General features: G+C 37.4%; 3 protein-coding genes across 6 annotated transcripts; 1 reads left to right on the top strand and 2 right to left on the bottom strand.

Annotated features, from left to right (window-relative positions):
• Positions 1-474: 474 nt before the first annotated feature.
• LOC128029458 (trafficking protein particle complex subunit 6b) lies at positions 475-2867 on the bottom strand. Of its 3 annotated transcripts, none has more exons than XR_008187395.1 (7): positions 2793-2867; positions 1895-1986; positions 1702-1769; positions 1485-1602; positions 1305-1388; positions 1095-1202; positions 475-897 (listed from the first exon to the last, which is right to left on the bottom strand). XR_008187395.1 is itself a non-coding variant. In XM_052617256.1 (7 exons), the coding sequence occupies exons 2-7, from the start codon at positions 1982-1984 to the stop codon at positions 866-868; spliced, it is 486 nt and encodes a 161-aa protein (XP_052473216.1). In that variant the 5' UTR covers positions 1985-1986; positions 2793-2867; the 3' UTR covers positions 475-865. The 3 variants fall into 3 exon arrangements, 2 of the variants coding, with proteins under 2 accessions (XP_052473216.1, XP_052473217.1); XM_052617256.1 differs by having other exon boundaries at positions 1095-1188; XM_052617257.1 differs by having other exon boundaries at positions 1095-1188; positions 1702-1766.
• Positions 2868-3316: 449 nt separating this feature from the next.
• On the bottom strand, positions 3317-7100 carry LOC128029457 (uncharacterized). 2 transcript variants are annotated; one of them, XM_052617254.1, is made up of 4 exons: positions 6849-7100; positions 5111-5561; positions 4407-4673; positions 3317-4327 (listed from the first exon to the last, which is right to left on the bottom strand). In XM_052617254.1, the coding sequence occupies exons 2-4, from the start codon at positions 5520-5522 to the stop codon at positions 3855-3857; spliced, it is 1152 nt and encodes a 383-aa protein (XP_052473214.1). In that variant the 5' UTR covers positions 5523-5561; positions 6849-7100; the 3' UTR covers positions 3317-3854. The 2 variants fall into 2 exon arrangements, with proteins under 2 accessions (XP_052473214.1, XP_052473215.1); XM_052617255.1 differs by having other exon boundaries at positions 3317-4324; positions 6849-7095.
• A 12783-nt stretch (positions 7101-19883) lies between these two features.
• LOC128029529 (calcium-activated chloride channel regulator 4A-like) lies at positions 19884-25051 on the top strand. The gene is made up of 10 exons (XM_052617358.1): positions 19884-19955; positions 21352-21579; positions 21731-21955; positions 22052-22232; positions 22343-22449; positions 22551-22766; positions 22973-23237; positions 23344-23490; positions 24194-24418; positions 24568-25051. Exons 1-10 carry the CDS (start codon positions 19884-19886, stop codon positions 25005-25007), a joined length of 2106 nt encoding a protein of 701 aa, XP_052473318.1. The 3' UTR covers positions 25008-25051.
• The last annotated feature ends 2124 nt before the right edge of the window (positions 25052-27175 follow it).

Below are 27175 nucleotides of genomic sequence, written 5' to 3'. Positions count from 1 at the left end.
ATCAAGAATGTGTTTCTGCAAAACTTCACCATTTCCCTTTTGGCGCTCTAGCGGTTAAAAAACAGAACTGCACACATCCCGCGGAAGAACATTCTAACCGGAACTACTTCCAGTTTACGTCCATGGCAAATCACGCAGGTAAGTGTTACACCGCAGCAGTGACGACTCAGGCTATAAATATTGAATAAAGAAAAAGTTACACAGTGTTGCTTTAAGAGATATACCTCAATTTATCCAACATACCCAAACCATAAATGTTTCTAAAACTAAAAATAGCTGTTTTTACAGAATCCATATATTTTTTTTTCGATGATTCTCAAAATATGTATTTTTCCAAACAATAAATCAGATGTGTCCATACTAAATGATGGCTTTAGATAACTGGGCTGAGTTAACTACAGATATTAACGGTCCCAAATATAAATAAATAATTTTATTTCACAAGAAAAAAAAAAAAAAAACATATCAATCTCATTTGAGCACCTACATTTTTTATTTTCTTATCCAGCCAAAGGAGTATAAAAAACGTGGACAAAAACATGTTGAGTAGTGAGGTTACAAAATATTAAAAAGTTAAAAAATGTCACGTTTATGAAAATATGTTCCCATGGTTATCAGTGACAGCAATTTAGTCTTCAATAAGTGGTGTCGAGGTAGAATACGACATTCAGAATATTTCCAAACAGGTCCAGTCTCTGAATTTAAGTGATATGGAGGAAAAAACTGTGAAAAATGTACCTTGAAACTGCAAACAGCATTATATCAAAATTAATGTTGTAAACATTTAAAATCTAGCTCCATGTAATTCACATTCACAATGTTTTAACTCAAGAACCATTGTTGGTCAGAGCTTGTTTAGTCCATCCTAGAGTTTCTGAACTACAACCTGGAATTTGCCTATAGAAAGAAAAAGAAAAAAAGGTCAAATCTCATTTTACCTTTATGTATATGTTTGTCATTAATGCCCCAAATATTTTTTTTAAATATCATGTAGCAAAAAAAATAAATAAATAAGTAGACTATTTTATATATTGATCAACTGATCATATATATATCAGTTAGTTAGCAATAAGAGCTAAATGGCATAAACTCACATGATGGCATTAAAGAAAGCTCTGCAGTGACAACGCTCTCCAAACCCAGATTCGACAGAGCTCCTCGAATCAACCCACAGGAAAAGGCCAAGTACTGCAGAGATCAAACTTAGATATACTAATATTTCATTTCTCATGGTATAAAACAATATGGGTAAAAGAAATCTCAGAAAATAATATAATATAAATGAACTTAAATATCACTCTTACTTTAGGGGCCTCTTCAATGTATTGCTTTCCACTGGAAAACTGAGTCAATAGTGCAAATTTATTATCCTGTAAAACATACGTGCCCTAGAGCAAAGCCAGAGAGAAGAACTGACAATAACGCTGAATTCTGCAAGTGCACTGCCGCTGATTAAACACAAAACTGAACTTTCAGAGTCAGACCTGATGGTTCGTCCTCAAGTTGTCGATTTGTTTTTTGAAGATGGTGCTCCAGAGGTCTTTACACAGGAACTTCATTATGTCCAAGTCATCTTTGAAAGTGGGGCAGTCTTTTGTAAACCTTCTCAAAAGCATACGCAAAATCGGGCCATCGTTAGGTTTAGAAACTCTGGATACTTACAAAAAAAAAAGTAAGAAATCTGTAAATAAATATGAATACCTTTCAATCAGTCCTTGTCCAACTCTGAAGCCCATCAACTCTAGAGTAGAGACACACGTCACTCTCTCCTTAAGAAAACGCATCAGAGCATGATGTACATGGAAAAGAGAGGGAGAAAAAAAGCTATGATAAAACATAATTAATGCATGGAAAAATATACAAATTAATATATCTGGACAATTGAAGATGGTACCTTGTCAATGTCCTCCCGAGTCGCCTGTTCTTTGTACACGTGAGCAACAATCTCCATGTGGAGGAATCCAAACAGAGCGTCATCTGCCATATCTGAAAGAGGAAAGTTCCTCAAACATCTGGAAAATGACCATTTCTGTGTTTAACCCGTTCAGGCCTGCAGACAAAATAAAGTGGCTCTTCCTCTCTCTCTTTTTGCACTAGTGAATATTTATAAGTGACTACATGTGTTTTACATCTGGCATATAAATATGCTACATGAGAAAGAGATCTTGGCAACTTGTTGTGTAATGTGTCACTTGGTGATGTTAAATTTAACCGTCTAATACAAAGTTTTTCAAGCTGGGATCCGTGTAAATGAATCAGTTTTTATAAATAAATAAACAAATAATCAGTACTAACAGTACTAGTGAGTAGAAGGAAAAAAATAATAATAATTATACACACACACACACATACATACATATTATATATATATATATATATATATATATATATATATATATATATATATATATATATATATATATATATATATATATTCTTGCGTATTAGTTCTCTTTGGACATTTTTTGTGTTGTATTGTTTTTTATATTTATACACGAGAACTTAACAGAAGCGGTTTAATTTAGTGTCTTCTGTATGTTGTTGATGTGCATTAAATGTCAAAAACGACGCCTGCAAGCTTGATGCTAAAAGTATTTTCCAATCGGAACTTTATATTAAAATATTAATGTGATTCGTAAAACTACAATCCCTATGTAGACATTGTCTGTGTGTTTAAAGTGAAGATAGCAGCTAATGTTAGCGCAGCTACAGCGAGAGAGCTGGAACCTGCTCAGTCTGTTAATGTTAAATATGATATGGCATTAGCATAAACACATATTTAAATCACTTACTCCTTGCGCGTATCTTCAGGCATGCAATAAAAATACATTTATAAAGAACCAGAAACACAAAACAGTCTTGTTGCGCTGATGCTCACAACTAATACTGCCCCCTGCTGTTATGGAGTTTAACGACCGCAGATTTCTTCTCTGACCCAAACGACTGTAAAGTTCATTTGAAGAGTTTATAGTGATATTTCACAATATTACAGTTTTACTGTATTTTTTTTTTTATCAAATTAGCATCTCGTGAGCATAGAAGGCTTATTTTTAAATAATTAAAACATCGAACTCGCCCCCTATAGTTTGGATATTGTGACAATTTCGAAAATCCCGTGTAAAGTGTTTGCCCTACTTAAATATGATTTCGTGTTAAAATTATAAATTTTTTCTTACACTTGAGTATGTTGAGCACTTTATGACTTCTGAGTTAAATTTTGACACAATACCCATAGCTTAACATAAATGTAAGATTGCTGGAGTAATGTTACATCCCAACCCTAAATGATTGCATGTCAAAAATACTATGACACATATCAGTGAAATATTACTTTATAATAAGAGGCAAGCAGTTATTGAAATTAACAGACTTATAAATTCATACTTAACCACATATTAGTTCAGATTAGATGATGAAATTCATGATAACACACCTTCATTTGTTTAAAATCAGCCTTAAAGTGTGTCCCAAACCTAATTGGAGGGAAATGATATTTTACACAACTTTAAGCTTCCCAGTAACCCACTTTTTTTTCAGATAATGCAAGATGATTACAGACATAAAGCTACCTTGGTCCGAACTGCAATTTTGAAACCGTCACTGTTAAGTTACTTATCATCTAAGTTTCACATCGAGTGTTAGTTTGTAAACAAACCAAAGCAAATAAATAATGAGTCTATTGTTCTATTTCTCAAGAGTGTTACTGATTAAAACATCAGAGCACCGAAAACTTTCCTATGAAACTGAAAAACGCATATGTTGATGTTTCGGATCAGGCCGCCTCCTGAAACATCTACAGAACAAAAGACTTTTGTTGTTCCTACTGAATGTGTAACGTCCCGAACAAGCAGCACTCAATCGTGCTTACACAATCCATTCTGTACAACAGCGTTCTTGGTTGAGGGCGAAATCCCCAAAGAAGGTGGGCTAGAGGTGTTTGCTTCGCACCCTTCCAGGGCTTGAGGAGTTTCAGTGTCACTGCCCGACTCAGAGGGTGACCTCTTGTGGACTTCCAAGAGAGAGACCTTCCAAGGAGCAGCTGCTGGTTCGCTTTTGGGCATGAGGAACATGGGATGTTGATCAAAAGTCTGCGTTTGAGCTTCGTGGACACTTGGACTGGCTGAAGAGTCCACGTCTGGGGTCTCAAACTTGGATTGGTGGTTTCTGGTGAAATTGGAGAGCTGCTCCAAGACCTGGATCTGGCGATCCATCATTCCCAGCATGCTGCAGTGGAAGGCTCTCTGCTCGGCCAGCTGTTCTCCAAGCCGGTGGTTCAGGATGGTGAGCTGCTGGAGGATGAGGCTGCTGGTCTCTTCAGACGTTCCTGCTGGGATAAAACAAGAAGAACTGTGACTCCTGAGCTGCTTTTGGTCGTTGTACCAGACAGAACTGAACCAGTACGTCACCTGGGAAATCACTGTGGCTGCAGTCAATGGCGTCTCTTGTACTTTCTGTGCTGTTGGGAGTGCATAGGGACGGTGGCTCGGTCTTCACTGCATAGAGGTATTCTCCTGACAAGCCCAGGGTCATAACTTCATCTGGTCCTACAGGCCAGCTCGGCGGCTCAGGACCAGCCACGTCATCTGGATTCAGACTGTCGTCAACATCAGGTTCAAGTTTAGAAGACATGCTCTCAGGCTCAGATTTAGGGAGTAGGCCTTCAAGCCAAGGACCTGGAAGAGGACGAGGAGATCGACAGGACAAAACCTCATCGCGTACAGTGATCACAATTCAATTGGACTTGCATTATAAGGAATGAATCTAGAGGAAATCTTGATGACATTGACCAAAAATAAGTTATTCAACCAATCAGTTCAAAACCAATTTGACTTTTTTCTTCTGTGTTTCCTAGAATTTGACTACAAAGACACACTATATTAAAACACAAGTGAATGAAATGAGATTTGAGGGCTGTGGTGGAGGGTATCAGTGAATAACTTATAAAAAATCATTCTAACCTTTCAGTTGGGGCTCCACAGAAGAAAGTCATACAGGTTTGGAATGAGGGTGAGTATGTTATATTTGACTTTTAAGATCATCTACTCTTTTAATACAGTGCATACAGACAAATAACTTCAAGTCATGCAAAAAAGCCAATGGAAACCAGTACTGTCTGCAGGGTCCTCCAGGTCCACGAGTGACCGTCCTAGCAGGGCGTGAGCATCTGCGAGGTCGTCCTCCCTGCCTCCCGCCTTCGGTCTGCGCACCAACATGTGATCCAGCATATGGAAGTAGCGGAAAGACTCGACGGCAGAGAGGCGAGCGGCTGGACTTCGGTAGCTGGCCAGTTTGATCTTACGGTACTTGTGTTTGAGGCTCTTCCAGCGGTTTCGGATCTGGGTGACGGTGAAGTGGATTCCCCGCTTTGCCAGACTCAGCCTGAGGCGTCGGAAGAGGGATTCGTTGCGCTGACGCTTCTTATCCAGCTCGTGGACCAGACCCATCTGCTCTATGAGGGCCAGCATGGCAAACGTGTCCGGTTCAGTCCACCACTTGTTGGGCTTCTTCTCGTTGAGGTTCATGGTCTCCTCCCTGTTTGAGGCCCCTAAACATGCAACCCACTTCAGAAAGAATGAAGATTAAACAAATCATTCAGATTATCTGACACTTATTACTAATTTTAAATGCATTTACAAATCATTACTGTAATTATAACAGTGAGAATTCAAAAAAAGACATTATGATGTAAAATTATTTTTACGATGTACAATATTAGGGGCTGTTCACATCAAACACATTTCTGCATTGCACTGCACTGCTTTTCCATAGTTTCTTGACATACCATGTGTCTTGCATTTTTAAACATAAAAACACATTCTGTGTGATTGGCCCTTTTCTGTCACTTGGCCAATCAGAGCAGGCTGTGCTTGTCAGAAGGAGGGACTTTGTAGAAAACTATACATTTGAGAAAGCCAGGGCATGGAGGACCTACAATAATGTACAGTATTTTAAAAAATAATGTTTTTTTTTTTTTTTTTTTTTTTTTTTTTTTTTTACATTAAAGCATGTCAACATATTCAGTTACACCAAAAACACACGCAAAAAAAAAAAAAAAAAAAAAAAAAAAAAAAAAAAAAAAAAACACTAAAAAAAAACCGCATCATTTAACTGTAACATTAAAGTGTAGGGCGACTGGCTTAATTACGTGATTCATGGGAGAGGTCGTTCCCTGCTATCTCTTTATGCACAATTTCTCAGCGGCAGCTCTCTAATTTATGGATTTTCTGCATAGCATTATGGGTAATAAAAAAAATTATCTGTTAAACATGATTATTTAAAAAAAAAAATGAAAAGTGAAATAATGTGAATGGATGGCTTCTGAGCTCAAAACAGGTCTATTTTTAAAGGTTTATACATTTTACTTCTGGACACAGCTGTTTCATTATTGTCCCGCCGTCACCTCAGCACACAAATCATCAGAGAAGAGATGCTGCTGGGAGTTAGTGTTTTCTGATATAAGATTATATACATGCATTTAATAATAATAATAATAATAATAATAATAATAATAATAAACTGATAAATAATTTATAATAATCACTGCAATATATTAAAATAGTTTTCTATTTTTATTTTATATTAAATAAATTTAAAACGTTATATTTATTTAGATATTTAATTCACTTATATGTTAAATTGTATCATAAAACGGTTCTCAATCATAACATTATTAAGAAAATACACCAAAGAGAAGCATTATTGTCTAGTAATCTGACATTTGTACCACAACGCAAATCATGATTATACATATATGCATTATTAGGCCTAGTAATTATCCAGTCAACTGACATTCAGTATAAACCTCAACACCATAAGCATAAAGCGTTCACAGATAACACAGACCAGACCTGTTAAGTTGTAACGCTAGGCCTCCTGCACATACTGTAGTGCAGCAGGGATTCATCGAAATCGCCTCCGCATCGGCCGAAACGCGCTGAATTCGCCAGATGACAGACTGCGAAAAAACATGTAGGTGCTTCTTGATTGTGAAAGGTTTTGAATGTTATCAAGGCACTGAGAACATCTGTTTACTTCATACTCAGTCCTTTCCCTCTTGATTTCTCATAGAAATAAATCGAGCAGATAGAACGGCCGTTAGCATGAGACATGAGACCCAAGACAGGCAGAGATTAACGGGCCGAATGACGTTTCACATTGAGAAACGATGGGTGTAAAATTATTATGACTGTTAACTGTGTGTTTTAAATGTAACATAATTTAAGGATCGCACGTTTCGTTTAACTAGAGTAAATTATTGTCCCACGGCGTTATTGAAATTGGTACTGTAGACGGCGTTGTCATGTGACGAGCGTTACTTTTCACAGCGCTGTTGAGGATGGACCAATGACAGTCGTTTGCGATTATTTGTTTTGGATCGTTTGTAAATTATCGTAAAGGGATTACTATAGCGGATTTATGTTTGGTTTATCATGTAGGATTGTGAACTGAATGTACATTTTATTATTGTTCATTTAGGTACACAAATGGTCACCGTGAGACAAAACAAACTCTGAGATTTGGCTGTAGCTCAATGATTGATGTGGCTTATTGGGCCACCAAGCGCCCCCTGGTAGAAAAATACACATTTATAACAGAAAACGGTAACATTTGCTGCCTAGTGCGATTTCTACTCCCGCCTGTGGTTGAATAGCATTAGATAAGGCGTCTTTACTGCCACATGGTGCATCGGAGTACCTAGTGTTGCTTCTCATAGGATTGTTGAATAAGGTGTACACATTTTAATAATGTGCAAACTTAAAAGTAATCAAAATAAAATGTAGAAAATAGGCAAAATCAGAAAAATAATCGACAATCAATGGGGAACTACTACACCTAGTATTACTATTCACACCAGTGGGGTTGGTTGTAACAATGGAAATCTGTTTTTTACATCAACGTTGTGATTATGTAGTACACATCCAAGTGAATATTATATTATATTATATTATATTATATTATATTATATTATATTATATTATATTATATTATATTATATTATATTATATTATATTATATTATATTATATCCCCCAGACTGCAACTAAAACAGTTCTAGCCAAAAATAGGCAATTGATTTGTGAGTGTAATTTTTGCTGAAATCCCCACTGGAGACTTTATGAATTTGAATGTTCTTTCCTGCTTGTTTTGCAATCAGATCTTCTGTAATGTTGACGTAATAAACTGAGATAATGCAAAACAAAGTTCTAAACTTTCACACAGTCCTTATCTCAACCGAACACCAGCAATGATGGCACATCTGCTAAAAGCAGCCAAAGCACCTTTCATGCAAAGTCTGTTCACTGGACGGATATTTGCAATGCCTCCTGACAGCTATTTCGACATTCAAGTCAAAATTAAAAAATAAATAAATAACAACCAAACACTATTTACAGCAGTTAAAAAGTTATAAATTATATGATAAAAATGTGAAAAACGTTTCTGTTAAAATCTTACTAAACAAGTCTCTAGTTGTGTTCAGTTAAACACCTTTTCATTATTCATATATAATAACATTATTAAAGGTTAAGTTCAATGATTTTCAGCCTAATTTGTATTGTTACTTGTAAAAGAACAATGTTTATTCTTTTTCCAAAATACCCAGTTTATTTCTAAGCAAAACTCTGCTGCATGATTCGAAACACAGCTGTTATGGTTATGTTCTTTTTTGGCTTTGTTTCTGCCTCCACATTTCCCTGAGTCCCACTTGTATATTAGTTGCAATAGTTTTTGATTAATTAACTCCACACTGTATCTGTTTCTCCCTGGTTACATTCCCAGTATTTAAAGTCTGTGTTCTGCAATATTACTTGTCTGCTATTAATGTTGATTTGCTTTGTATGCTACGTGAGTGTCTGCCTGCCCTATTTATCCCCAAAGTGAAGATTAAAAAATTATTATTTTTTTTTTTAAATCCCACAAATCTTACCTTTCATTGGATAATAAGAATTTAAAATGGGGGGAAATATCATTATGATTTTTTTTTTTCTCAAATACACGTTGAACACAATTATTGGAACTCCTAGAAATTCTTCTAAGTAAAATATCTATGAAGTATATTTCTTTTCATGTTCACAATTTTGAGCACTCCAGGGTGATTATGAACATGAAATTATCCAGCAATTTATCTTTTTGATAATGTCTAAATATGCATCCAAATACAATACCTAATACAATACCCAAGAAAAGAAAAATAATTCTCAGCAACAAAAGATTTTCACAACCATGTTTTAAAAATAGGCCTAGATATACATATACATTGTGTTTATACTATTCATTAATTTTTCCATTATTTAAACCAGTACTTATTTGCACATTTTACCTACTAGTAAATGTACTATTTTACATAGAAATAAATGCTATATAAATTATTTTATACTTTATACTTATACTAATGGTCAGCACACAGCAATGAAAGTGTTAATATATACTATGTAATAGTTTTTAATTTTATTTTAGCCATAGATCATTGTGAATCCATGAAAATAAACTTGTTCTCAATAAATAAAAACTTTTGAAGGGTTTGAATAATGAACTTTAAAGAAAATTAAAAAATTTATTTTTAATGTTGATTGAATAAATCGCAAAGGCAACACCATTTAAGATATCCAAAATCTGTTTGCAATTTAGCATCTTTAATATGTTGTCATCATGTAGACAAAGTAGTACGCAATAATGCACAGCCTGATTTGAAAAAAAAAAAAAAATCCACATTCAAAACAAAAACGGGACTTTCATTCATCATGGTCACATATATCTGATCAGCTTCATAAATCAAATAAACCCCCTGACGTTTTTTGTTATTTGACACTTCCTGTATGTATTGCCTCGCAATGGCCAAAAATGTTGACAGAGTTTGGTGGCAATCCGATGAAAAACCTAGGACGAGTATATCAAATCTCACAACCCTGTTTTAATGCATTTTACACAAACTTCCTGTTGGGCGGAGCTAATGACATGCTTTGTAAAAGTTGTTCAACTTGAAAAGTTCTTATGAGTTTCTTATGTATACGTGCAAGTATGTGATATATGGCCCTCCAAATTTCAGATGTGATATATGGCCCTCCAAGAGAGCGCTGGAAATCCACAAGTCAGCAGTATTTCTTATTTATTGGCATGAAGTTTCTGGCAGAATAACAAAAAGCAACAGGAGTGCACCAGAGGAATCTCCTCCTCCTGGGCGTGGTCCAGAAGGATCTCTTTGTTTTTCTCAGAGAAAGTGTTTTTTATCGTCCTTTTGAATTTATTGACACACTATTTTCCTCTTTAATACTGTAAAGTTGCTTTGACACAATCTGTATTGTATAAGCACTATATAAATAAAGGTGACGACTAGTGCAGATTAATATAATTTATATCCAATTTTGTATACGTCTTAACTCAAGCTTAGTACTTTACTGTCAAATAACAATAAATAAAAATAAACAAGAAATTATCATGTAATATTATTAGTAACTGCACTTATTAATTCCAAAACAATAGTAATTTTATGATTAAATTAGCTATATTTTAATACTCCCACACATCACCCCCAGCAATATCAAATCTGCTCTTGGTGCCAATATCTGTAGAACTTAGTGGCACTGCTTTCAAGTTAGTCTGGAGCCCTGAATCTTCTGCGGCAAATGGGTGCCATCAGAATGAGAGTCCAAACAACAGATAAAAACATCACAATAATCCACAAGTGATCCACATAACTCCAGTCCATCAATTAACATCTTGTGATGAAGTGAAAAGTTGCATGTTTGTAAGAAACAAATCCATCTTTAAGACAATTATCGCTTCACTTCTTTTTCCAAATCTATCCCAATCAAGGAACAAATTCATCTACATCTTAGATAGCCTGAGGATGAGTACATTTTCAGCAAATTTTATTTTTTGGGTGAACTATTCCTTCAATATTAATATACCTTGTTGATTAGGCTATACAGACAGAGATGACGTCATGGAAATTTATAAATAATGCAATGCAAAACAGGAATAAAAATAGTGCAGTAAACATGCTGCCTTATGGCACTGTGAATATTTTTTTTTTTTTTTTTTTTTAGATTTCCTGGTTCCTGAAAGTAATGTTATTAATACCATCAGTCCATGTCAGTATAATATATATCCCTCGTTTTGACTTGACATAGTTCAAAACGGTTTGGGAGTTACTGTTCTTCTAAAATCTGTAGCTATGGATTCAAGAGCGATGTTTGTCTTATTATGGATGTTGCTGTCATCCACCTCCTCTGGAATCAAACTAGATGGAAATGGCTATGTTGACGTTATAATCGCAATCAGTTCAAGAGTACCACAGGATAACACGCTCATTGATAAAATCAAGGTGAATGTGTACTTTTTGTCTATTTAACTAACTTAATGTAATTAAATGGTTTTAAATTTTAAGTCTTTTCTCATTTTATCTTTTCACATTCTTTCTGACAGGAGATGGTCACTGAGGCGTCGTTTTCCCTTTATGATGCATTGAATAAAAAGGTATATTTCAAAGAAGCTACAATTCTAGTCCCACCTCAGTGGAATGGTATTAACTTTACCAAAGCAAGAACAGAGTCATTTGGAAAGGTAAAGAGAATTATGGCATTTTATCTTGCATGCCAAATATTAATGTTAAAAAAAAAAAAAAACTACACTTGCATATGATGTTTTAATTTCTATGTGAAATGAAGGCCAAAATAAGAATTGATAATGCTAATCCAGCATACGATGTTGAACCCTACACTAATCAATATGGAGAATGTGGAGCTGAGGGCGAGTACATTCATTTCACCCCAGAATACCTCCTGAATGACTCTTTTATTCAGCTTTATGGATCAAGAGGTAAATGTTGTTTTATCTTCCTTCAACATTTATACATCACGAAATAAGAGAGGTGAGAAAAGTCTCTCTCTCTCTCTCTCTCTCTCTCTCTCTCTCTCTCTATATATATATATATATATATATATATATATATATATAGTCTTTCTTTTTTCTTTTTTTGGCAGGAACAGTTTTTGTGCATGAATGGGCTCATCTGAGATGGGGTGTATATGATGAATACAATAGAGATAAGCCATATTACCACTCTAATAGCCATACTGAAGCTACAAGGTGATAACCAAAAGAAAGCATATGATTAAAAGGCGTTTGATCTTATTGCAAATTTTCTTAACCACTGGTTTCCTGCTTATCTTTAGGTGTAGTGAAAAAAATGGAGGTCAGTTTTATAATGTTACAGCAGGAGGATCTCTTCAACCTTGCCGCATTGATCCACAAACTTCCCTGCCTGCCAAGGGGTGCATGTTTTTCCCAAACAGGAATCAAATCACAAATTGCTCCATTATGTTCTCACCGAGTCTGGATCCTGTAAGTATTGATTGTACATCTATCCTCACATGAATATTTCTAAGTGTATTTGAAACAAATATCATCAAACTATGAGTCGACACAAGTTTTGGTCAAAGTTTTAGTCATACAGGGTTAGTGGCCTTTATCAAAGAGATCGTTCAGGGCCAGCCCTCATTGGCCATGAGGAAGAAAAAAAAATATTATTGTGAGAGGAGACAGATCCAAGTCCAAAAATTTGAATGCTTTAAAGAAAACAAAGTAATGAAGTGAAACAACAACTAACAAATGAACAAGGAAAACAAAGAGGTGTTATTCAAAGGTGGCTGCTGTGCCAAATCCAATCATTTTCACAAACGTCCCAATATGATTTAAAGCTAAACAGTTACAGAAAACTTTTAAGGGGGGGGGGGGGGGTGAAATGTTCGTTTTCACTCAATATCCTGTTAATCTTGAGTACCTATTGAGTAGTACTGCATCCTTCATAACTCCAAAAAGTATTTAGTTTTATTATATTCATAAGAGAAAGATAGTCTGTACCGATTTTTCCCGGAAAAACACGAGCGTCTGGAGGCGTGACGTGTGGGCGGAGCTAAAGAATCACGAGCGCGAGTAAGCTTTTGAGTTCCTATTTCCTATGGAGATTCGCAGACAGCATGCGAATGGCTATGAACCAGGTCCGAACAAGTGTGGTGTGAAAAAAATTGTGTCTGTTGGTCATCCGGATGCGTTCAAAAAATGGAACTCTTGTGAAAGTCTACGTACGGTTCCTATCCGACAATTCCAGAGGAAGTTGGCATTGCTATGGTACCAGTAAACAAACCTGAATTCATAACTTTTAATAAAATAAATAATAAATAAATAATTTTATAACGATAAGTTGTCATGTCATTTTTTTTTTTTCATGATTTTCTAACATTATAAGGGCAGTTAATACAATTAAAATTAATAACTAAATATGGCCCCCGCTCTCGGACACACTCGGTCTCTCTCGCTCGAGTGCAGGGTTGTTTGCAGCCCTATATACCACTATATCACATCTAGCTGACCTGACATGCACATTCAGATACAGACAATATCAATCGTTCTAATCTCTCCGCCATTTTTGTTCTACTCGCTTCCGAAGCTTTCCGATGCTTTTCAGCGGTGTAGTACGACATCCACTGGGGGAGTATTGCGTATTACGGAGCTGATTTCAACTGCAAGTGTGAAGGCGGCATAAGGACAGACGAGTTTGCTGGCCAATTAAGAACAGGAATACCACGGTCCTTAAACCAGGTACTGGTAGCTTTGGCACTGTGTGAAGGTGCCAAGTCCTGTTGGAAAATGAATTCTGCATCTCCATAAAGTTGGTCAGCAGCAGGAAGCATGAAGTGCTCTAAAACTTCCTGGTATGTGGCTGCGTTGTCCTTTGACCTCGGAAAACACAGTGGTCAACACCAGCAGATGACATAGCACCCCAAACCATCACTGACTTTGGGAATTTTACACTGGACCTCAAGCAACGTGGATTGTGTGCCTCTCCTCTCTTCCTCCAGACTCTGGGACCCTGATTTCCTAAAGAAATGCAAATTTGACTTTCATCAGAGAACATAACTTTGGACCACTCAGCAGCAGTCCAGTCCTTTTGTTCTTTAGATGCTTCTGAAGCTCTCTGTTGTTCAAGAGTGGATTGACACAAGGAATGCGACAGCTGAAACCCATGTCTTGCATACGTCTGTGCGTAGTGGTTCTTGAAGCACTGACTCCAGCTGCAATCCACTCTTTGTGAATCTCCCCCACATTTTTGAATGGGTTTTGTTTCACAATCCAGGGTGTGGTTATCCCTATTGTTTGTACACTTTTTTTCTCCCACATCTTTTCCTTCCCTTCACCTCTCTATTAATGTGCTTGGACACAGAGCTCTGTGAACAGCCAGCCTCTTTTGCAATGAACTTTAGTGTCTTGCCCTCCTTGTGCAAGGTGTCAATGGTCGTCTTTTGGACAACTGTCAAGTCAGCAGTCTTCCCCATGATTGTGTAGCCTACAGAACTAGACTGAGAGACCATTTAAAGGCCTTTGCAGATGTTTTGAGTTAATTAGCTGATTAGAATGTGGAACCAGGTGTCTTCAATATTGAACCTTTTCACAATATTCTAATTTTCTGAGATACTGAATTTGGGATTTTCCTTAGTTGTCAGTTATAAACACAAAAATTAAAAGAAATAAACATTTGAAATATATCAGTCTGTGTTTACTGACTGAATATAATATACAAGTAAATATATATATAAACTATATATATATATATATATATATATATATATATATATATATATATGATATATAATGTATATCAGTTCTTGTTTAAGTGCATTTATAAATAATTATCAAAGGTTTTTTTTTTAAATTTCAGAAAATCAAGTTGCAATAACGAACAAGACCACATGGAAATGCAAAAAAAAAAAAAAAAACTAGCCTAAACCAACCACCTGGTAGACTGCATATACCTACTATTGTAGACCGATCCATTCTTTATCACGAATGTATGTGGAAACAACGTGAATGTTCAAAAATGTCTGTGCCTGTGCATAAATACATGTGCGATCAGTGCGTCAAGAGCACTCATACATGTATTAATATAACAGACTCACGCATGCTTACTGTACGACTTCTGTATGCCAACGCAATCGTGTTTACCTTGATTGCAGTCTTGTGTTGTGTTGGATGTGTTGACAATCTGTTCAGTCTGTACTTCACACAGCGTGTGTGACGTGTGAGGACTCATGCTCTTCAGAGACAATAACAGATTATGACAGAGCTATGCAATCTCTGATGTAATCAGTTTCCATTATATTAACGCTGTTTTGGATGGATTGTTTGAATGCATTCGCTTCCTGGGTCATTAGACTGAAAACTTTTACCTCACTGAAGCAGGATTTATACATTCGCCTGGTTCCACTCCGTGTGCCTCGGCTGACTGCACGCACCTTCCCAAACGCATGAGGCTTTCATACTTTTCACGTTCGCCATTTTACTATTCTTTGAAGTGCCATGCGGCGACGAGGTGTAATTGTCCTCTAAAACCGCAGGGAGTCACCGGTGAGAAGTAATTTTCCAGTAAAAGTCTTGTGACAAGTTCATGAATTAATAATTTCTTTATGTTCAAACAAAACAATCTTAAACTTTTGGCTTTATTTCGCATTAAACACAAGACAACTTTAAGCAAATAGTGTATAATCAGTATCTAATGAATTCTAATTCTGTTTTTATACAATAAAAATAAAACGTACTTCAAATAAAAAGGCTTGGATAAACTATGCAAAAAAAAAAAAAAACACCAACAACAAAAAACTATGCATTGTTTTCCATCAAAAAGCACCTGATGGAGTTTGACCTTCACATTAAACTGCTTCTATTTCACACAAATGCCGACACCGACATGCATGTTCAACTAGAATTGCCCTGAACCCCTGCATCTTCGGATGAGTTTGCGCTCACTTAAAACAAACCTCTGGCAAGTTGGCAACACTGCGATGACATCGTAGTTTCCTCATGCACCCAAGCATGGTATCATTGGTATCCTTCATGCGATGGAGCCATTGCAGGGGGGCGTGGTCCGAACAGAGGGTGAACTCCCGTCCCAGGAGATAGTAGCGTGGGTGGGTAAGGGTGAGGATGGCCCACCTGATGGCCAGGCACTCTTTTTCAATGGTGCTGTACTTAGTCTCTCTCTTAGAGAGCTTACGACTAATGTACAGCACCGGCCGTTCCTCTCCCTCCATCTCCTGAGACAGGACTGCACCCAGCCCCCTGTCCGACGCGTCTGTCTGCAACAGAAAAGGGAGAGAAAAATTAGGAGTGTGTAACAACGGCCTGCCACATAGGACAGCCTTCACTTGGATAAAGGCCTGCTGACACGGCTCCGTCCACTGGACTGTATCAGGCGCCTTCTTTTTAGTCAGATCAGTCAAGGGGCTGGTGAGGTCCGAATAATTAGGCACAAACCGTCTATAATATCCCGCCAGACCCAAGAACTTTCTTACCTCCTTTTTGGTCTTGGGACGCAGACAGGTCGCAACTGCGGCTGTCTTATCAATTTGGGGACGCACCTGTCCATATCCCAAGTGGAAGCCCAGATACCTTACTTCCACCCGCCCAACCGCACACTTCTTTGGGTCATGAGGCGATTTAGAGTGGCGGCCTGACCCAAGTGGCCCTCCATTGGATTAGAATGAGCCGCCTGGAAAAGCATTTCCCTGCGGCTCCTTGGAACTAACAGCTGGGTTGTATTGTCTTTTGTCTGAGCGTCTTGGGTCACTCGATACAACCGGTCTTTTAAAATGGCAAAATACGGGTATTTGGTATTCGCCAGCCTGACCAGGGGTGACCTGCGGGGTGTTCCGGGATCCGGATCATTGTCCCCACGTCCATCACTGGACACCTGTCCACAAAATGGTCCGGATCCCCGCAATGCCAGCAGGCCAGCCCAGACCTTCCCCATGCCTCAGCGACGGGGAATGGGCTGAACGATTGGCGTGGAGAGAGCGGAGGAACGGAGGAGCTGTCCTCTCCAGCGGTCATCAGTCCCGGCCCCCGGGGCGGGACTCGAGGAGGGCCGGGTGGCCCGGGAGCTAGATAGAGGGACAGGGCGAGAGAGAGAGGGAGAAAGAGAGTTAGAGGGCAGGGGTTCACCGACCCCTGGGCACGCCACCATGTGGTCCTACGCCAGATGGATGGCCGAGTCCAGCGACGTGGGGCGGTGGCACTAGACCCACGCGGCTGTCTTCTTGGGTAGCCGAGCGATGAACTGCTCCAGCACCACCAGGTCGATGACATGCTCCACGTCACTTCCCTCGGCCAGTAGCCACTTGCGGCAGGAGTCCTGGAGCTGTTGGGCCTCCCGCTGCAGACTTCGCTAAACCACGCCTCCGCTTCCGCAACGACAAACAGTTGTTCTGTCATGGTATGTTACAAGTCCTTGTGGAGACTGAAATAATATCATCTTTCTGTTCCGTTGTCATCTCTTTTTTTTGTAGTTTTAAATAAATTATCTGTTCTTCACGGTACTCCGGTAGCACAAGCAACATGCCCGTGGACACTGCAGAATAGCGGTTTGCACATGTACTGCACATTGGCTTGGACAACGACACAGAAGTATAAATGAAAACTGACACACAGCCTACGGCATTGAGGCTACGGTGTATGTCCGATGCAGTAGTATAATTCAGTCTCAAATCAGCCACTTCATATATATATTAGGGGTGTAACGATACGCGTATTCGTATTGAACCGTTCGGTACGACGCTTTCGGTTCGGTACGCGGTACGCATTATGTATACCGAACGGTTCGTTGGAGTAATTAATTATATTTGAAAAAAAAAAAAGAGAGAGAGAAAGAAATATAATGATATGCGTTCAACAAGGTAGCCCAATAACCCAAACAACGTAACAGGCAACGCCCCTGACACTCCCGAAGAAGAAAAAAACACCATCTTATATGTTTATGTTAGGCTACTCAGCAGGCGCTCGCTCACTCAGTACGCGCTGAAGGCTCGTTGCAAAATAGCCAATGCGTTTAACAGACTAGAAATGAGAAGATCCTCCAATAACCAACAGGTCTGGTGTTTGGGTGCACTTTGGATTCCCTTTAAGCTATAATGGTGATGGCAAGAGAGTGGTGGATAAAAAAACAACGGTATGTCGCATCTGCAACATGACAGGGTACACCAGCGGGATTACAAAAAAAAAAAAAAAAAAAACAGCGGGAATATCTGGGATATATGCGTCAGTACTATCTGGGAAAAGACGAAAAAAAGGAGAAACATGCACGCAGCAAACTATCCCTGCAGCATTTAGACACTAGGCTATAGCTTACAGGGAATCCAACCCAAACACCAGACCTGTTGGTTATTTTAGGATCTTATATTTCTGGTCTGTTAAATGCATTAGACATTTTGCAACGAGCCTTCAGCGCGTGCTGAGTGAGCGAGCGCCTTAGGGGCCGTTCACATATCGTGTCTAAAAACGCATGGAAAACGCTAAGCGCGTCTTTCTCCTGAGGCGTCTGTCTTTGCTAAGCAACAATGAGGTGCTCTCTCCATGAGACGCGGAAATTTCAGCGAAGGATAAATGGATTTGCAGCTCTAAAAATCGCTTGCAGTAGCTCTGCTACTGAATTTATTTCAAAATTGCAATCCATATACAACTATGATCAGCTGTTCCTTCATCTTGGCTGAGCTCTCAACGTTGTTACGGGAAAGGATGAAGCTGATTGGTTGGTTCTTGTCACATGACCCGCGGTGCGCTTGCGGCATTCTGAAAAGTTGAGATGTTTTTACATTTTGCTGTATCTAAAACGTACCGAACCGAACCGAACCGTGACATCAGTGTATCGTATCGAACCGAACCGTGAATTTTGTGAACCGTTACACCCCTAATATATATATATATATATATATATATATATATATATATATATATATATATATATATATATATATATATATATATATATATATATATATTTGAGAGGGGTTCCACATGTAGACATGCCCCTTCAAACAGAGCAATCAAGCCAGAGGGCTAATATCAGGAAATTAAAATGCTTTTAAATTTTAAATGTAAAAATCATACTAACAACAAAAGTACACCTAAGGAAACATTAAAAAAGTATTTTAAAAAAAGGAAATAATCCATGTCATGGGACCTTTAAACCGGGCTGGGCAGAGCTAATAGCCTTGGGCCAGTAGCACCGAGGCCAGAATAGTGCTGCGTTTCCACTGTCGAGCCTGAAGCTCCGCTGCGCTTCACTAAAAGCCGCCCTTTACATGCCTCTCAGAACAACGTCACGCAACCTCATCATTTCACCAACAAAGAGAAATTATCAGAAAACTAATAAGAAATAAATCACTGGAACTAGCGCGATCACAAAACGAACATGGTAAAAGTGGCTGTTTGTTTGAATGCTTTGTTAAATATTTAAATTCAAAAGCATCGACGTTTTAATATAGTGATACATTAATCATAATTAATTAATTTATCAGGACTCAAAATTAGTCACACAGAAATAAATGTATTTCTATTTTATTTATTTATTTTTAACGCTTATGCAAATAGCCTGCTTATTCAGTCGAGTCTTTCTGTTTATTTGTAGCTACAGTAGACTGTACATCACATTTAGAATTAATGATAATATATATATTTTTATAAAAGTTCCCGAACATAAAACATTATAATAGTTTTATGAACTCTCGAGACGAGACTTATGACAGATAATATAAGTTACTAAAATAAATACACGATTGTGATAGAGAATAAGAAGTTGACGTCTGATTTCTCCAGCAGTCACAGTTTATCATGTTTACTATGGTAATGTTAATGTTTAGCGTGCACAGTCGTAGAGTCCTGCAACGGGTCGGGTACCGACATAAAAGTGGGTAAAACGGGTGGATTGTGACATTCCTAAAATTCATGGGTGGGCATGCGGCGGATAATTATCTCCTTGCGGGCGGGTAGTTGCGCAGATGAAAAATATGTGCAATATTTGTGTCTAAATTACCATTACACAAACGGAACAACAATATGACATTTGACCCATCACGTCACCGCCAATGTGACAGTGCGACTTTTGTTAATGCTTCTCGAGCGCTGCGAGTAAGAGAGACTTTTCCACAGCTGAATTTGAAATTCAAGAATGGAGAACGCAGCTTAAACCTGGTCTTGTGGATGATATCCTTTATCTGTGTATTAACTTTAAGGGAAAGTAAATCCATAGTTTTTTCTTGTTCTTTTTTTTAATCGGATTAAGTTATATCAAACACTCACTACTGACTGAAAGTGAGTTTTGAGCTCAACGTATTTTAAAAAAGTGTTTAATTTTTATTTTTAATGCTGGTGTTATAGCTGTTAGCTTTCTGAAATGATCCGCAGCGTAGACACTCCCGAACAAAAAACATTATTATATTTTTATGAAAAAGGCTACGCGGAGCTAAACTCTCGAGACGAGACTTATGACAGATAATATAAGTTACTAAATAAATACACGATTTTGTTAGAGAATAAGATGATGACATCTGATTTCTGCAAGTGGTTGCATTTACCATGTTTACTATGGTAACGTTGATGGCTAGCGTGCATAGTCTTTTGCATCACTTAAAAATATTTCTGCCTTGTTTGGTGATTATAATCCACATCCGATCAAGTTATTTCAAACATTTGCTGATGACTGAAAGTGAGTTTTGAGCTCAAGTTATTTTAAAAAGTATTTAATGCTGGTGTTATAGCTTAACATTCTGTTATGATATACGGCGCTGACGCTCTCCACACGTGGAGAAACTCCGACTTTGTTCATAACCACTCCTCTAGCCCCGGCTGGTCTGCTTTGGCCCAAGGCACGATCAAGCCCCAGAAGTGACTGTGGAAATGCGAGCATTACCGCTTTTAGCCCGACATTGGAAACACGGCTAATGACATCCCAATGAACAAAAAATATAAATTATCCAGTTGGTGTAGGAATTGTTATTGACCACCCGATGGCGGGGTAGAGCACTGTGTCAAAATTTTTGAAAGCATCAGTTTGTGGTAAAAGCCTCATTCGACACATCCCTATATGTAATGCTAGAGCAGAGGAGGCATGAACAAGAGCCAACAAGGAACAACAAAACAGCTACAGTTGAATAACGACTGACAAATGGACAAGGGTAATTGACTGACAAGAAACACCTGATAACAATGAAGGGCAAACTAATAGAAAAACTACAAACTGACTACAAAAACACATCAGAAAGGAAGTAACTTAAAAGTCCTTACACAGGATGAGACAGGACAGGTTTTACAGTATATGGACATGAATCATAACAGTAAGTAAACAACAGAATGACAGTGACAGATATTTGTTTACTCATTACAGGCATGTGAATGGTTGACATAATATTTGTTAAATATAAGTTTCAATTAAAATAAAGAAAAATAAACTCTGTATTTAGTTGAAATGAAAATGGGGCCTTCTTTGGGTATTTGGTGACATGTATAAAGGAAATCCTATTTTCAGGTGACTGCATTTTGTCAAGAAGATGAGCACGATTATGAAGCTCAAAACATGTTCAATAAAAAATGTGGCAAAGCAACATGGACTGTAATTTTTGAGGATTCTGTGGATAAAGACGCACTTCGTTCTCTGACACCACTGCAGTCCCCTCCACCGCCACCATCTTTCAAAGTTCTGCAGAGGACACATCGGGTCGTTTGTCTCATCCTTGATGTCTCAGGAATCATGCAAGTAATAACACACATAACTTCATCTGAAATCAAAGATGCTACTATGATAACCTTTTCATGTTATCAATGCTTTGAAATGAGTTTGATAAATAATTTAGAAACTGTATGAAAAAAATGTATGCTGCTGTTGGTTTTTTTCGCCCATTTTCTAGGACGCTAGAATTCTTCAACAGCGACAGGCTGCCACACATTTCCTGCGGTACATCATTGAAGATCAAGCCAGTGTTGGAATTGTAACCTTTAGTACTTATGCTTCTACTCTGCGATCCTTGACTATTATTGACAGTGAAAACACACGAGAGACTCTTATCCAATCGTTACCAACAGTAGCAAGTGGATCTACAAACATGTGCTTGGGCCTTAGTCAAGGCTTACAGGTGCCATATTAATTACACTAGTATGAATTTGTGTTTGTTCTATGCCAGAGTTTGTAGAGTTTGTTATATGCCAGTGATCCTTTTTTATTTCTTCAGGTACTTCAAAACGACAATGGGGATGTATTAGGAGATGAAATAATTTTTCTGACAGATGGTCAGGCAACAGACGACATTGCTGGTTGTGCTCCATCTGCAATACAAAGTGGTGCCATTATACACACACTAGCTTTTAGTAACAGTGCAGCTAGTGCACTGATAGAAATGGCGAACAAAACTGGTAAGTGTTATCAGCATTAATAACTTACTTTGCCTATCTCAATGTATATCATATTATAAAATCAGCAGTTTATAATTCAATGCAAAAATTTTTTTACATGGTGAAAACAGGGGGAATATTTTTCATGGCCAGAGATGACATGATCTCCAACCAGTTAATGGATGCGTTTGCCTCGCTAACATTATCAACTGGTGATTACACAAAAGAACCAGTTCAGGTTTGTCGAGGTTTCACTTATTGCACACAATACATTTATTACTAAGAGATTCTCATCAATATTATGAGTATTTCATCATTTTATTTTTCTTATGACTTTAGCTCGAGAGTGTTGGAGCAAGAACATCTGGTTGGTTCAACGGGACAGTATCAGTGGATCAGACTGTTGGGAACAAAACCAGCTTTGTAATAATCTATGAAAAAAGTTTTCCTAGTGTTTACATACAATCACCAAGTGGCTCAATCTACACTCAGACAAATATGAGTCATGATGGATCGCTCAACATAGTCACTTTAAACATTCCAGGAACTGCAGAGGTATGATAACCTTTATGAACAAATTATTTATTCAGTTTATAAATCATAAACATTTAAATGTATTATCATAACACAATAAAAGGCATCTGGGCCAAGTGTTTTAGATTGAACATTCAACAGACTAATTAGTTTATCAGTGATAATTCAGCTGATACATTTTCAGCAAACCCTTATTTGAAATGCTTTTACTTTCTTGTGTTTGGTAGCCTGGGGACTGGAAGTACAGTATCCAAACCTCCTCAAATCAGGCTTTCACTATAACAGTAACGAGTCAAGCGCCAGATGATGTGATTCCTCCTATTATTGTAAAAACCCACATGAACCAGCAGTTCAATGACGGCTCTAAACCCATGACAGTGTTTGCTGAGGTTAGTCAGAATTACAGGCCTGTAATAAATGCTGAAGTGTGGGCTACACTGGAGTCGGAAACTGGGTCCGTGCATACATTACAACTCCTGGACAATGGAGCAGGTAAATTACACAAAAAAAATAAAAAATAAAAATAAAATATAATAATTAAAATTTTAAGGTACGTTTCCCAAATTTGGCAGATTAATCAGAAATTCATCTTTTACAGGAGCTGATGCTTTCAAAGATGATGGCGTCTATTCCAGATATTTCACAAAGATGGTAAACGGGAGAAGTAGCTTGAAAGTAAGAGTGAAGAACCAAGAGGGACAAACCAGATTTGCTGCCGAGTATGTACCTGGATATGTGATAAACGGTAAACAAGATTAATATTGGTTGGTTTGAAAGTACATTTAAATTAATGGGGATATTGCTCGTATACATAGTTAATTCCTAAATTAATCACTTTTTGAAAGAATCAGTTGAGTGAATGATTCAACATGTGAATTACATTCAACTTTAAGCATCCTATGAAGTGGACTTGACAGACTATTATGACATTTTAAGTCAGATTCCACAAAACAATTAAATAAGATTAGAGAAATATATAACCAAGCTACATTGATTTTGATATTAGATATAAAAAATTAATGCAATATTTATAATTACAGAAGTATGTCATCATACCACAGACTCTTCATGTAGTATTTTTGTTGACATTTCTGGGTGTCCCGAATGAACACATTTTGTCAAGTAGTCTTCATCATTGAATAAGGAGTAGTAAACACTACATAGGGACTATGTCAGTTGGAATGCAGCTTGTCTAACATAAAGTTCTGTTCCTGAATGATTCCGTTTCGAACAGAACTTTTGTGTAAATGACTCAGTTACTCACTCATGCAGACATTCGCATTGATATAACCTTCAAAAAGAGTAACTGATTTCTTAAATGTACAAACGGGAACTAACTGTTGTATTAAAAGCAAAATTATTATCTTTAAAGCTGTGTGCAGGAAAACATAATATAAAATAAATAAATAACATAAAATAAAATATTCAGGTAGTTCCTCTAATTTCAGGTGTAGTGCAGCTGAACCCTCCAAAGCCTCCAGGTTCTGAGGAACCTCTTGAGGTGGGAAACTTCACCAGAACAGCCACCGGAGAGAGTTTTGCAGTGAAACTTTCAGACACAACTCCACCAAACTTCCCTCCCAACAGAATCACAGATCTGAGTGCGGAGATCCAGGAGGACACTGTGCTTCTGAGCTGGACGGCACCTGGAGAGGACCTCGACCAAGGAACAGGTAAAATATACAATTACTATACCAGTATTTAAAAGGTTTTTCATTTGTTTAACATCTTCGCTGACAAAATAATAGTTGCTTTAAAGTTACATTGTAAAATAATAATGTATCTTTAACTGCCTTGCATGGCACATTTGTTTTCCTTCAAGCTAAATCCTATGAGATCAGGTGGAGCTTTGACCTTGATATGCTTCGAGGCAGCTTCAGCAATGGTCATGCAGTCAATACAGCAGGCATCTCACCTCAGAAGGCTGGATCAGATGAAAAGTATGCATTCAAACTCAATTTCCAAACCGAAAATTGCACCACAGTCTTCTTTGCGGTTCAGTCTAAAGACAATCAAAATGTATCATCTGAAACCTCCAACATTGCTCCAGGTTCAATGATCCCCCCTGGTCCAAAACCCCCAGGAGAATCATACCCATGCATGAATTTAATAATTCTTGTAATTTCTCTGTGTGTGGAAACTATGGTTATATGCTTTATTGTTCCTTTAACCAGAAGGGTGGTGAAATGCAGGAAACACTTTGCTGAAAGGAAAGTGGCATTAACAATCGCAAACAAATTTCAAATCAATCCCTATGCCTAATTTGAACATAACTATGTACATCCAACAGCTTTATAATGTTTCTTGGTTTCTGAATATTTTTGCAGCATCACAAACAAGCATGTGTATTTTTGCAGCATCTTGCAAAGATTATTAAGTATTTCTGTTTTGTTTTAACAAATACGTGACATTTGTTTATCTTGTAGGATTATATTACATTGTGACCTTATCTAGTACGTAGTGTTGATTTCCATATAGTTGTTGATTCTCATATAGTTCCATTTTCCTTTCTTTTTTTTTTTGTCCGGGGATAAGTCCCGTTTTTTTGTGTCCTGTCCCAGACTGAAGTTGCCACCGAAATATCTTCTTTTTACAGCACTTTCAAAACACTCATAAAATACACTGCAGTGAGCCACTACGGTCAAGCCATTCACAGTTTGAAAATACATGGTCGAGCCAGCCATGATAAGAGAGAGAGAGAGAGTGCTTTCAGAGTGCTTTTTGTCGATTACCCAAAGAGATACTAAAATAAGATGTAATGTTTTCAGATTTTTCTTGGACTTAAACTTTATAATTATTGGTGTGTTCGACAGTTGTGGTTCTTTGAATAATGGTTTTCTATAATACTTTTCAAGTCATTGTTTGATGTGTTGACAACAGGATTATTTGTTTAAAAATCAGACAAGTGTATACTCTTTCAAAATGCCTCACTTGCTTTTAGTTTTACTGAAATGGAACAACATTAACAACATTAGCCCTGTAGCAAATACCATATTTCTTATAAATAAACTTTGTGACTAAACTCAAATAAATAGTCACTACGAAAAATCCAGCCATTTTATGTCTAAATAAGCTGGGGTGGTGCTTACGGCATATATCTCGAGCTACCCATATATCTGGCATCCTTCCATTCCATACAGTAATCAGCTTCATTTTCAGTGGGTTTGTCTCAATCTCAACAAATTAGAATACTTCATAAGATCAACAACAACAAAAAAATATTTAAATATTTTTAGGGAATTGTTGTCCTTCTGGAAAGTATGTTCACATACTGTACATGTACTCAATACTTGTTAGGGGCTCCTTTTGCCTTAATTACTGACTCAATTTGGCATGGAAGGATGTTCTCAGTTTGTGGCACTGCTGAGGTGGCATGGAAGCCCAGGTTTCTTTGACAGTGACCTTCAGCTCATCTGCATTTTTTGGTCTCTTGTTTCTCTTTTTTCTCTTGATAATACCCCTTAGATTGGCCAAACAAGCACACCAACACCATGCTCATTTAACCAACTTTTGGTGCTTTTGGCAGTATGGGCAGGTGCCAAATCTCAAACTTACACACTCTCGCTGATCGGAACTTTGTCAAGGTTGAGTAGCTCAGGCTCATATTCTTATCAGGCACTTCCCAAAACATAAAGATAATGAGTGCATTTTAACAGAGAGAGAAGTTCATATAATATCCAACTTTATTCTTTAATATAAGGGATAGAGAATGAAGTAAATGTGTTGAAAAAAAAAAAAGTCACATAGCTTAGGGGCCCTGATGACCTTTAAGACATAGGTTGTCAAAGTGGCCCAGAGAAATAAATATATGTTTAGCGTATTGAGGGAATTTTCTGAAAACTAACCTAACTAAGTCTTTCACCTCTGTGGTGAAAATTTTTATCCCTTGGTTTTACCTCGTTGCTTACAGGTAAGAGGAAGGTTCTTGTCAGGACTACAAAAGTGGTGCCAACGCTGTCAGGAAATACAGAAAAAGATTAATCAACATTAGAATTTAAGGTAGTTTTATTTTTAGTAAGTGCTTTAGCTTGCTTTGTTTAAATTGTAATAGTTCCCCTTGGAATTGCTGTTTCCCTGATTAATTCCATGGAGAATCCATAAATGCAGGGCAGGGGCCCCTGGGATTGAAGTTATGTTTGGGCCCTATACCTATACCCTACATATGCCCGCAACTAGAACATTATTATGCATTAACACAAATTACACAAAAATGAAAATATGCTGATGTTAATATATAGTTGAATTAATTTGCAACAAGTCTAGCCTAGTCAAAGTTTAAATGTAATGTTCATCATTACAATATAAAAACAAGATGTGTTCCCCCAGTTGAAAAAAAGAAAAAAAAAACTAATTGTCATATCTGTGTCCACTTAAGTAAGATTCTTAAATTTAATCAATAAATTAAATCAGAATAATAATAAAAAAACATT

Source organism: Carassius gibelio, chromosome A15 (assembly GCF_023724105.1).
Source record: "Carassius gibelio isolate Cgi1373 ecotype wild population from Czech Republic chromosome A15, carGib1.2-hapl.c, whole genome shotgun sequence".
Lineage (NCBI taxonomy): Eukaryota > Metazoa > Chordata > Actinopteri > Cypriniformes > Cyprinidae > Carassius > Carassius gibelio.
Note: the sequence above shows the minus strand (reverse complement) of the source record. Positions and strands in the feature narration are given on the sequence as shown.